This window comes from Epinephelus lanceolatus, chromosome 14 (assembly GCF_041903045.1).
Source record: "Epinephelus lanceolatus isolate andai-2023 chromosome 14, ASM4190304v1, whole genome shotgun sequence".
NCBI classification, from domain to species: Eukaryota; Metazoa; Chordata; class Actinopteri; order Perciformes; family Serranidae; genus Epinephelus; species Epinephelus lanceolatus.
In genome coordinates, this window is record NC_135747.1 from 34,269,768 (window position 1) to 34,282,432 (window position 12,665).

The 12,665-nt window shown below is 42.3% G+C and overlaps 1 protein-coding gene across 1 annotated transcript in view; it reads right to left on the reverse strand.

The window, feature by feature from the left end:
• Positions 1-12,665, reverse strand: part of abcb6b (ATP binding cassette subfamily B member 6 (LAN blood group) b) — a 50,373-nt gene that overhangs the window by 19,715 nt on the left and 17,993 nt on the right. Inside the window, exons 13-14 of the mRNA XM_033618065.2 lie at positions 12,489-12,546; positions 11,050-11,154 (exon numbers count right to left, since the gene is read on the reverse strand). Of these exons, the coding sequence (XP_033473956.2) occupies positions 11,050-11,154; positions 12,489-12,546 (163 nt within the window). The remainder of the gene's footprint in view (positions 1-11,049; positions 11,155-12,488; positions 12,547-12,665) is intronic.

Consider the following 12,665-nt stretch of genomic DNA (forward strand, 5'->3'; position numbering starts at 1 on the left):
CAGTAATTCACAATAATTTTCCAATATGTTATAATTATTTTCAGACAGATTTTAAAAATGATTTCCCCTATTGTATTAACTGTCCCATTGTGAGGATTAAACACGGTCCCTCAGGCTGTGAGGAGCACATGGCCCCGACTAGAAGGACTCAGTCCATCTTGGGCTGTCACGCTCGTATCAGCGAGATAATCGTAATGTTCTTCCCCTATTTAAGACAAAGCTTCTTAGCATTTTATGAACCTGGCTCTTGATCTCTCCAGGAAACAATTTCCGGTTTTCAGTGACTCTCTGGTCGGTGCGCAGCATTTCCTGTAGAAAGCTTTTCTCTGCAGCCACAACAATACAAATTCCATTTCCTGCACAAGCTCGGTTTGGCTGGTAATCACTCACTTTCCCTTAATTTGATCTTTGCAGTTTACTTTTGGTATTTATTCCACCCAAGAACAACACAGCATCTGTTTCTGATAGAGGCGGGCCGACAGAGCTCTGACACCACACGTCAGAAGGATAGAAACAGACAGATGGAGAGGGGAAACAAAAGAAAAATAGTCTTTTAATGTTTTTCATTGAGACATTGATGGTGGAACAAAAGAGAAAATATTAGTGTAAGACATCTGTCCTCACACACAAGAAATAATGACTAACATAGCAGTAAATCTTTAAAAGGATGCATTATTAAGATCTTTCTTAACCAACCCTGTTTTCCAAAGAAGACTAACTGGATGACTCAACCACTTCTAAAACACTTGGTTAAGGTCAATGAAAAAATCCACAGGTCCTGTCTCACGCTTCAAATCATTGTTGACTTTTTCAATAGGCACACTAACCACAACCACGGTCTTTTCATAACCTTAACCATGTGCGTTGAGTTGCCTTAACAAACCATTAAGTGGAAAATGAGCTTTTTGAGGATGCTTTCAAGATTTATAAATGCTGCTGAAAATATTTAACTGTGCCAATCTCAGAGTACTGTGTCTGCTTTTAGATAAGTGTTGAAGGACAACACATCAGAGTTTTTATTTTGAACATTTTGTTGTAAAATTAGACGATGAAGATGAAGGATGGCACCTAATCACCCAGAAAATGTCAACCTGATATTTTTATACATTTTTGTACAAAATATACAATATACAGTAAGCATTGTCACCTCAAAGCAACAGGGTTCCTGGTTCAAGTTTGCATGTTCTCCTATGTCAGCGTGGGTTTCCTCCAGGTGCTCCAGCTTCCTCCCACAGTCCAAAGACATGCAGGTTAATTGGTGACTCTAAATTGTCCGTAGGTGTGAATGTGAGTGTGAATGGTCTGTCTCTATGTGTCAGCCCTGTGATAGTCTGGTGACCTGTCCAGGGTGAACCCTGCCTCTTGCCCAATATCAACTGGGATAGGCTCCAGCTGTTTAAATGTGTCATTTGGGGTAGAGTTTATTTTGTTGTACTTTTAATATTGTATACAGAATCTGAATCTCACTCTGATCTCACTCTCTTCTCTGTTGTTGTTTACAAACTAAAGAAATGAGAGACAATTTTTGTTTAGTTTTTTACTGAATATTTGAAGGCAAACTGTAAAACTATATCACTTACTTTGTTGAAATTCTGTTTTCTTAAATTAATAATATATATATATATATATATATATATATATATATATATATGTACATATATATATTTTTTTTTTACTAATTTGTCATATCGTCAATAATATCGTCATTACTACAGTATATAGAGTAGGAACCTTTCTTTGTCTGGTTAGGTATACCACCAGGAAGGGAAAACAGTTTTTGACTACTGAAGCAGCTTGTTGCTGCAGGAGTTACACGTGTGGATGTTTTGAGTTTAATGGCCACTAACAAGTTTGTGATGGAAAATAAATGGAGGGAGTGTTAATCTGGCGAGTTTGAGTCAGACTTTAATTCACCAGACACGGTAACAATCAGTGCATCAATTAAGTCATCCCAGGTGCAGTATCTCAGTGGCTTAAAGTGTTGGCTTAGCCATTACAATCATATTATTTTAGGGCCATGTCGCCCACCCCTATGTCCCACACTGTTGGAACTTGTCGACCTTTGCAGCTGGCAGAGCTCATCATTGAGTGAATTCATTTTGATTGACAGTTCAGCTCTATGTATGAGAGAAAACACTGAAATGAGGAAAGCAAACAAACAGCTAAAATCAAGAGTGCGTGAGATCGAAACAGACTTGTTATATGAGGTAAGATTACTTTTTTAGCCACTGAGCTCTTCAATAGAAATGGTTCAAAATCGTTATTGCTTGCTGGCGCACAGTAAATATGCTTTGTTTTTTCAACATCGGGTTGTGTTGTTAATATAAAAACTGGCAAACTAGAGTCTAGAATCTGTCCTGTCTGTATTCTGGTTTCCCTTTTTAAAGGATAAATACAGCAAACTGTCGCCTTCTGGTGTAGAGAGCTACTTACTCTCACACAGGTGCAGACCGCACATGCAACTCAAATAATGGTTCTATGTGGGGCCCATGTGGGTAGTAAATGGGCTGAAAGATTTGCCATATATGGGATTGTTCATGGGTTACATATTGGCACCATGCAAATTGCCCACATATGTGGGTTTGCCCAAGTGGGCCCCAGATGAGATGCCCATTTTGGGCCTATACCCACATGGTACCCAGGTGGCCCTAGCAAAACCACGTGGGGCCCACATGGGTAAAACCATCGATGTGGGCAATTGGCATGGGGGCAATATGGAGCCCATGGACAATCCCCATGCAGGGCCCATTTTCCAACCCATTTACTACCCACATGGGCCCCACATACAAATGCTCGTCACGTCAGTCCGCCTTGGTCACAGATTTTGTTTCCTTTGGATAGCCAGGCCAGGCTAGCTGTTTCCCCTTGCTTCCAGTCTTTGTGTTAAGCTAAGCTAAGCTAATCGTTTGCTGAGGCCCCATATTTACCACACAGACATGGGTATTGATCTTCTCATTGAACTCTCAGAGAGTAAGTTAGGACACATATTTGGAAAAATGTCAAACTATTCCTTTGATAATTGGCTCTTGAGTAACGCCCTGTCCTGCTTTAACCCTGTGTGATTCATCTTATAGTTAATGATGAAAGTTTCTCCATAGGCTTTAATGAACAACAAACAGGAAGGTGTGTCATAAAATAACTAGAAAAGCTTTGTATTTATGAGCAGTGTTTGCCAACGTGGCTGAATAGAAACTTCTTTTTACATCCCTTAAAATCTTAAAAGGAGGACACCCGATGGACACCTTCAAAACACACAGATGACTCACACCAGCACTCAGGCACCAGCTATCAGCCTTCAGTGTTAGGGCTGGACTCATCAGGGCTTCACCACATGTGGCTGCCATATGCAGCGACAAGCAGAGTGGCAGTGGACCGATGGGCCAAAAACAAACCCAAGAGGTCCAAGAAGCTGAGGGTCTGCTGTTAAGTGTGGCGCAGTAAAGAAGTGGACACAATTTTGCAAAACTCCAGCATGGCAGGAAGGCTCAAAACATTTGCATTTTAAGGTAATTATAGTATGAAATGTTGGCTTCTGCTGAAGTTTGTTTGCACAGAATGAGAACTTTAGTGTTTTTACAGTATGATGCATAAGAATCACTTCACAGGGAGAAGGAATGATTGCAGTGACTGAAAAGATCTTACAAACAGCTGTGTGCTACAAGCAGAATGAATTCCAGATTCAGCTGGAACATTTGGATAACATTATTGATAAGAGTCCTATATTAAACTAACCCATCACAGACTCTCCTGTCATCTCATTAAAAGTATTTATGTGAACATTTCAGTCTGTTGTAGATAAGAAAAAAAAGCAGAGCAAAGTTGAAGGAGCTGTGTGCGACATTCAAAGCATATCTGTCATTCAGGGGCGGGATACACTGCACACGGTTCTAAATCATAGACTGTATAAAAATAAAGAACATAGCCTCTATAGTGTCACCCCATTAGTTTGTGAACTCCTGTTTTGAGGCTTCAAGTTTGGCATTTTGTTTGCCACCATCTTGGTTATTTGGAGCCTGAAGTGATCTTATTTGGACTAGAGGGTGGAGACAACCTTAATGCCAGATGCTGGTGGGGATAGTGCATTTACAGCTATGTTGAAGAAGAATAACAAGAAACTTTATTTCCATTTGCAGTATAATATTTGGAAGTATGGCTCTATTCTGAGGTCTCTCTGCCTTTCCTCGAGCCTATGCAGAAAGCCTAACAGGGAAAGAGCACACCTCTCTGCCCTTCCATGCGCCTAAGCGGAAAGCCTAAGGCGGAGATAGCACACCTCTCTGCCCTTCCACACACATACAAGGAAAGCCAAAGACGAAAAGAGCACACCTCTCTGCCCTTCCACGCAGAAATGAGGAAAGACTGAGGCAGAGAGAGCAAACCTCCCTGCCCTTCCATGCACCTAAATCAAATCAAATCAAATTACGTTTATTTATAAAGCACATTTAAAAACAACCAGAGCTGACCAAAGTGCTGTACAGAACATGTGAGTCAACATCAAATATCAATTAATCAAAGAAATCAGCATAATGTAGTGCAACAAGGACCAGTTAAGGACAGTCAAATGCCAGGGAATATATATGACTTTTTAGTTTTGCCTTGAACATAACTACAGTGGAAGCACATTTGATAGAAAAAGGTAAAGCGTTCCACAGCTTGGAAGCGGCCACCGCAAAGACCCGATCTCCCCTGCCCCTTGACTTTGAATGAGGGACAGCCAGGAGCAGCTGGTCTGAGGATCTGAGAGGTCTGGGGTTGGTGAGGGGGCACAGGAGCTCAGAGATGTACCGGGGTACCAGGCCATGTAAGGATTTAAAGACAAACAGTAGGATTTTGAATTCTGTTCTGAACTTGACCGGAAGCCAGTGCAGAGATGCCAGGACAGATGTAATGCTTTCTCTCTTTTTTGTGCCGGTTATTAGTCTGGCAGCAGCATTCTGCACCAGCTGCAGACGGGAAAGAGAAGACTGGTTGATGCCGAAATAAAGTGAGTTGCAATAATCGAGGCGAGAAGAAATTAGGGTGTTAGTGACGCTTTTCAGATTGGTAAGTGAGAGGAATGGTTTGACTTTGATGATATTTCTGAGATGGAAAAGCAACCTTGGACCATGGCGTTGATTTGTTTTTTCAAATTTGAGTGATGAATCAAATATGACACCAAGATTTCTGGCATGGGAATGAAGGTTGGGCGCCAGGGACCCTAGATGGTGAGCAATGTCCCTGGTGGTGTTTGAGGGACTGAATAGGACCACTTCGGTTTTACTGTTTAACTGGGGACAGTTTGTCGACATCCAGAGTTTCACCTCCTGGAGACAAGGAGGGACTGAACTGAGCTGTTGTTGTTGTCACCAGATTCAAGCGGGATATATAACTGGGTGTCATCAGCGTAGCAGTGGTATGAAATGTTGTGCTTTTGAAAGATTGGGCCTAAAGGAATCATGTATAAAGCAAAGAGTATTGGACCTAGAATGGAGCCTTGGGGAACTCCACATGTAATGGGAGCAGAGGAGGAAAACCGGTTCCCACCTACATGGAAAGCCTAAGGCAGGGAGAGCAGCAGCAATGACCCACCAGGAACAGAACAGAGCATTATCAATGACAAACAGAAATGACATTGATAAGCCAGACACAACATGAAAAGGAGGAGCTGGGGTGGAGGTTGCAAAGCAGCTTACAGAGGAAGCAGCAACAGTAGACAGGCCAGAGCAGTTTAAATAGGGCACCCTGAATCATGTGATCTATCAGCTGACTCCCATCCATCAATCAGCTGCTCCATCAGTTGATTGAGCTGCTTGAGATCAGCTGATGTAGCTGGGATGTGAGCTGAGCTTGACATTGTGTCCTGCCTGAATTAATGCTATGCTCAATATTGTGGACCTGAGTTAAGACACTTTGTGTCGAACTACACCAGGGGCCTTAGTGATTCTTTTAATTCTTTGTGCAGGTGAGCTGGGGAAATACAATACAAGTGTAGATGCAAAAGTTAGACTTCTACTTGGCGCATTAGGATAAATGTTTATTTTCTTGGTTAGACAAGAACATCAATACCCCTTTAATGTCTGTATGCTAAATATGAAGCTCGTTCAAGCAAGCAGTTAGCTTAGATTAGCACAAAGACTGTAAACAGGGGAAAAGTCCAGTATTTAAAATATGTCTGCAGACAGTGCTAAATTTTACTAATGAACATGTTGCATCTCGTTTCTTTCATATGAACACAAACAGAGGTGGGATTTGTGTGCAACAGATTTCTTGGCCAGAACCCACCTGCTCGCTCTAGCTTTATCTTTACAATAGCATACATTGATGAGAGTGGTATTGATCATCTCATCCTGAAATGTCAACTAATTAATCCCTTACAGATTTTAACTTGCATTGGGTCAACACATCTGACCACGCTGACTCATTTTCACCAGGTGAGCATAATGAACACTTGTTTGAATGACTGGATAACACGGATGTTGTTTTACTGGGCAAAACATGCTGATGAGTCCTGTGATAAAGTGACACAGTAAAGAAGTATTTATGGAGTACACCATGAAAAGCGGGGCAGATTTTAATGGAGTGAAAACAGGAAACATGTAAAACTGATGACCAGTGAAAAAAACAACTGCTGGCATCAAACCTAAAGCACAATACTCTCCGCGTCCTTATAACTCTCGATCTGACTTTTGAGCTAAATTCCTTTTCATCGATTAATCACAAACATCTCTCAGCTCTTTTCAGCTGTGAGTTAAGGGTCTTACCACCTAGTTTCACAGTTTATTTTAATGATGTCAGTTTCATCTGCATTGTAAATAACAAATACCTCACACCTCATGTAGCTGTTAAAAGTTATTGCCATATATTTTAAGGATTTATTTGTGATTAGCAGCTAGGTTTTTGTAAGAGTGCCCTGAGTAGTTTTTATTTCCCTCGTCAGCAGGTGCCTTGGCTTCCTCTCAATAAAACCATCAATTGGGCCTTTTTTTTCGGAAGAATTTGCCATTGACCATTAGACATGACCAGTATGTTGAAACTAAACAAAAAGTAATTTTATACGTCTTGAAATTTAACATATACTATACATGAGTAATATCATACCTATAATTCTATAGAAGTAGTCCAAATTTACAGATCTTACTTGAACTGCCCCTGAAAGTCTAATATTCAAATCATATTTTGGAGACCCCTCAGTCAAGTTAGGGTGCTTTCAGACCTAGAGTCGTCTCCTTTGGTCTGAATCAGGGACTCATTTTGTTCCACAGTTGTATAATTGCCTAGAGTTGGTTCATGTTCTCACAGCAGCATTTACAAGCGGACCAGATCAAATGCCTTGCGCGAAAAAGCTGCTCTTGATTGGTCAGAATTTCCATGTGGAAAAAATCCAGGAAGTAAAGCAAACGTTGAAGAAGAGTACACTTGCAAGATAAATGTGACACTTTCTAATGTCACAATGGAGGGACAACTACGCAGGTTGATTTTAGCGCTGCTCATCGTGGACTATATTGCTGTCATTGTTCATTTTAGTCAAACCATACAGTTTGAAAACGAGGCGCGGCTCCAACTAGAAAACAATGTTTTGATGCATTGGATGTGCTGAATGTGCATATTAAGGCAGTACAGGAGGAGGTGCACATTAATAATCCTCCAGGACTGTAACATGCTCATGTTTAACCCAAACAATGTGTCATGTGACTGCAGTTGGTTCACATCCAGGTCGGAACAGAGTTTGTAACCGGACTGAGACCACCTCTTCAAGAAGGTCTCAGTCTGGTTATTTAGGTGTGCACCTGAGTGTGATTGCTGTGTTCACACCTGCCCAAATAAACCACAATTAGGGGGCAAACAACTTTGAGTTCAATTGAACGGAACCAAATAGGGCAGGTGTAAAAGCATCCTGAGATTCTTCAAGCTGAGCAGTCTCCTGTTTGTTTCTTGTCAGTCAGTATGCAGTGTACATCTGGGGACATATTGGTCCCCAAATGTAGCTGCAGAGTGCCAGCTCCTTGCTTTCACACTACTCTCCAGTACAGGAAGCTGCAGACCCAGAGCCAGAATGAGTCTGAGTGAGATGGAGACAGCTTCCCGCAGGAAGAGAGGCTTTGCCCAGTCGGGCTCCCAGATAACGTTATCTTCTGCCAACTGCTTAAAACAGTCGAGAAAAAAAAATACCCCATAGATTTACTGTGCAAGCTGCTTATTATGACCCATACTAATGCTTGTTGTAAGTTGGCACCCTCTAGTAGCTGTGGTAATTATTATAGGTGCAGAGGGGGAAGTGTGGTGACATGGCATGAAAAGCCTGTGTAGGTGAATAAAGTCCATGGAGGAAGGAGGGGTGGTGGATGGGTCAAACAAGTCAGCGTAGCCTAGTATGCTAGCATGTGTAGCCAGGCTAGTTATGGATGTGATGTGTCATATGTGATGTGACATAAATCATGTTACGTTAGTGACAAAAGTACTTATTTAATGCCAAACCATTTTGTTTTTCCTAAACTAACCATGTAGTTTTGGAGCGGAATTGCGACTGTTTCATGACGTTAAGGACATGTTATAAACTGCAACCGTTTGAACGGCAATATATGCCATTTTAGGGGTGGTCATATTGGCTGTTTTGGTTGGTGGAAATCAACCTATTCAGTTATTTAGGCATGAGAGAGTGGCTTAGAAGTGGTGAATTTACAGCTCATAGCAATTTAATAGGATACAGTCAGTAGCCATGTGTCCATCAGCCTGTTTAGATACGCATCTAGAAGTATCTCATGGGAAAATTATGATGGAAACGCCAAAATTCAAATTAAAATCACTCGCTTTAGCCAGGTTTTGGTTGACTCGAAAAAATGTTGATTTGCAAAGCGGGGGATGGAAACAGTTATGTTCGAATTAAGTCTGACGTAGCGCACCTCTCTCCATAGTGATATCCACACTCCGGGTCGGGAAGGCGGTAATGCATTTACAAGCTGGTTGCCAACCACCAGAAAACGTAGAAGAAAAGGAATGCAAGACTTGTTTTGTTTCCGGTTCTGCAGAAAACTTGCGCAAGCTTGTAGTTTTCACCAAAGTCTGTACATTTAATGGAAACACACAGGATTCGTATTTCTTTTAATGCACATTTCCCAATGATTCAAATCACTTTTGGATGGAAACATAGCTAGTGAGTTTTGTTTGTATTTTTCTCAAAAAATATTGCACATTTCTGATGCGTCGTTAGCAAAGTTAGCATTTATTAGCTCAGGAGGCTAACTTGGCTTGTTTACTATAGAACATGAAGGTCGTTGTCACCCTGAGTGTCCAGCTGAGCCCCGTTCAAACTGTCAAATTCTATATGGAAACAAAGGAACAAACAGTCTCATATTTGTTTTGAACAGCCAAATCTGATTTAACTGTCATAAAACAACTATAAGAGAGAGACTTATAGAAAAATAAAAAGCCCCTGGTGCAGCCTACACACAACAACAGAAGTGGAGGAAGCTGAAGTGTTTTAGTACCTCCTGCTCTTCCTCCCCCTCTTAACGAGCCTAAAAACCCAGATTGATAAACAGTCTGAATCTGATCAAAGAGACGACCACGTGTGTGCGTGTGTGTGCTGATTAAAATGTTCCTCCTGCTGTGTGATTATTAAAGAGCATCCTAATAATCATCACCAGCCTCTTCCTCTGAACTAGCACGTCTGTGGTAATAAAGCAGGTGTGCATGTGTGCTCTTGCTGCTTTTGGCTTTTATCAAGACTTTTGGCAAATCATAAACAGAGTTATTTCAGCTACAACTGCAATAAATGGGCTATCTTTACACACACACACGCACACACACACATCTGGCGTCTGGACTCGTTGCTGCATTATTCAAAAACCTTTTACTATGATTTATTCACAGTGTGACTGGAGCTTACACACTCAGCCCAGCTACGTGTGTGTGTGCGTGTGTGTGTGTATGAGTAGAGAGGGAAAGTGGAAGTCAAGGTGCATGAGGCAGATGCAAGAAATGAAGAGTGAGAGACAGAAAAAAAGAGGAACTAGAAGGGCACTCAGAGAGCGCAGACCTCCACCGAGGCCAATAGTCCAGTCTTCTATGATATGCAGATCTGCAAGTGCAATCACTATATACTGTGTGTCTGGATAAAAAATCAGAATGATATGGTTGATTTTTCCTTAATATCTCTGATGGAGTTTGTTGCAGAAAATAACATTTAGATGTGAGTCAGAATTTAAACAGTTGCAGGAACACGTACTGTTACAACTGATCCTTTGCTAAGCCCCGCCCATTTGTGATGGTCCGACAAGCTGTCAGAGTAAGCATGGAGTCCACACTGTAACTAACTGCACTCCCTGAAGAAATATTATCATATCACAGTGATTCCAGAGAGAAGCAGACAGAGAGGTCTACAGTCTGTGCTTGAAGGATATATCCAGGATGTCAACCTGACTCAGCAGCAACAACAGGTTAAAAAGACAAAGATAGTTAGAAGCTAAAGCCGAACTATAGGCTACAGATCACAGTGTAAAAGTGAACCACCACATCACTGCTGATCGCCACACAAGACAATGAATATAAAGGGAAACTTTGCTGATATTGAACCAGCTGTGTGGCATCACAGTGTGCTGATGAACCATGTTTGGCCACCAGCACCCGGACCTCCGCTGCTGGACGGGCAGGGATCTCCGGGGGAAGTCAAACAGCTGGTTGAATATTAGCAAAGTTTCCCTGCTTCCCTTCACTGGTTCCTGTACAGCAGGGTCGGTCTTTGTTTCACTGTTACAATCATTAAAAAGCAAAAGCAGCATGTGTATACATTCAGTAGGCTATATCTTCAGTAGCTAGCTAGCTAACCCTACACTTTTCAGGGTTTGATTTTGGTTTTGGAACAGGGAGGAAACGTGTATCTTTTTCCAACCTCTCCAGGTAACGAGTATCATTAATACACGACGTGCCCCAGACACAACATTTAGCTCCAAATCCACAAAACCAGCCTGAAAATGAGGGAAATCTGAATCGACAGCATTAGAGTCAATGGAGCACAGCTGTGTTGTTGTCGGACCTCCCTCTGTTGTGTTTCATGTGTATGTGTGTGTTTACCTTAGAGATGTCCTGACCGTCAATGCGGATGCTGCCACTCTGAGGGTCGTAGAATCTGAACAACAGACGCAGGATGGAGCTTTTCCCTGATCCAGATGGACCAACCTGTGCACACATTATTGAAAAGCCCAGTCTCAGTCTTATATTACTACTTTTACTTAAAGGGACAGTGCACCCAAAAATGAAAATTCAGCCATTATCTACTCACCCATATGCCGATGGAGGCCCTGGTGAAGTTTTAGAGTCCTCACATCCCTTGCGGAGATCGGCGGGGTGAGTGGCTGGCACACCTAATGGCAGACAGCGCCCCAGACTAACGTCCAAGAACACAAAATTTAATCCACAAATTACCTCCATACTGCTCATCAGTAGTGATCCAAGTGTGCTGAAGCCCCGACATAAAAAGTTGTTTTGAAAAACGTCATATGAACTCTGTTTTTAGCCTCACTGTAGCCTGTAGCTCTGACTGCTTCTCTGTGCTCCGCGCGAGACCAGTGAAAGCATGAGCTTTGCTTACCCGTGTTTACATCACGTGACGCGTGCACCACAGGGGGAGACAACAGTAACCACAGTAGCTAAAAGATAATTTGCACTTCGGTCTTTTAGCAAAGGACAGCCCAACATGTCTGAAGACTTTGAAACTGAGGAGGAACAGCATTTCTTTGTTGAGCCGTATTTGTTTGAGCCCGAGTATACACACGCGGAACTCAGGCTACTGGACGAAGCAGCCGCTGCAGCTCATGAGCCTAACCCTCAGCCAGCCACAGAATACCGGAGTCGAGCACTGGATACCTGGTGGTGTAGTTGTTTCAAATGCAAAGCAATGCCAACGGATGAGGAAAGTCTTTGCTGCTCAGACTGGGAATTGGCGATGCCTGCACTTGACAATCTGGACATCAGTACTGACGAGACTGCTGCTCTTCAGAGACCGCGCATCACCGATCACCCTGAGCGCACACACACGTGAACGCGGAGCACAGAGAAGCAGTCAGAGCTACAGGCTACAGTGAGGCTAAAAACAGAGTTCATATGATGTTTTTCGAAACAACTTTTTATGTCGGGGCTTCAGCACACTTGGATCACTATGGATGAGCAGTGTGGAGATACTTTGTGGATTCAAGTTTGTGTTCTTGGACGTTAGTCTGGGGCGCCGTCAGCCATTAGGTGTGCTAGCCGCTCCCCCCGCCGATCTCTGCAAGGGATGTGAGGACTCTGAAACTTCACCAGGGCCTCCGTCGGCATATGGGTGAGTAGATAATGGCTGAATTTTCATTTTTGGGTGCACTTTCCCTTTAAACAATAATCTTAGTACTTCCACCACCACTGTCCAGATACTAGAGGTATCGTAAGTAAATATCTTATTTTGAATTTGGTTAAAATGATATGTAAGACTTTATAGTCAATAAGAACAAAGGTGTATTAAACAGAGGACAACTTACCAAAGCGACTGTCTGTCCCCCCTCCACTGTAAAGGACACATCCCGAAGAATCTCAGTGCTGCACACACACACACACACACACACACACACACACAAACACAAGCACACACGAATAAAACAGCAACAGTCAGGATTAAAACTGACAAAATGAAACAAAACCATGAATGTGTGAAAAAT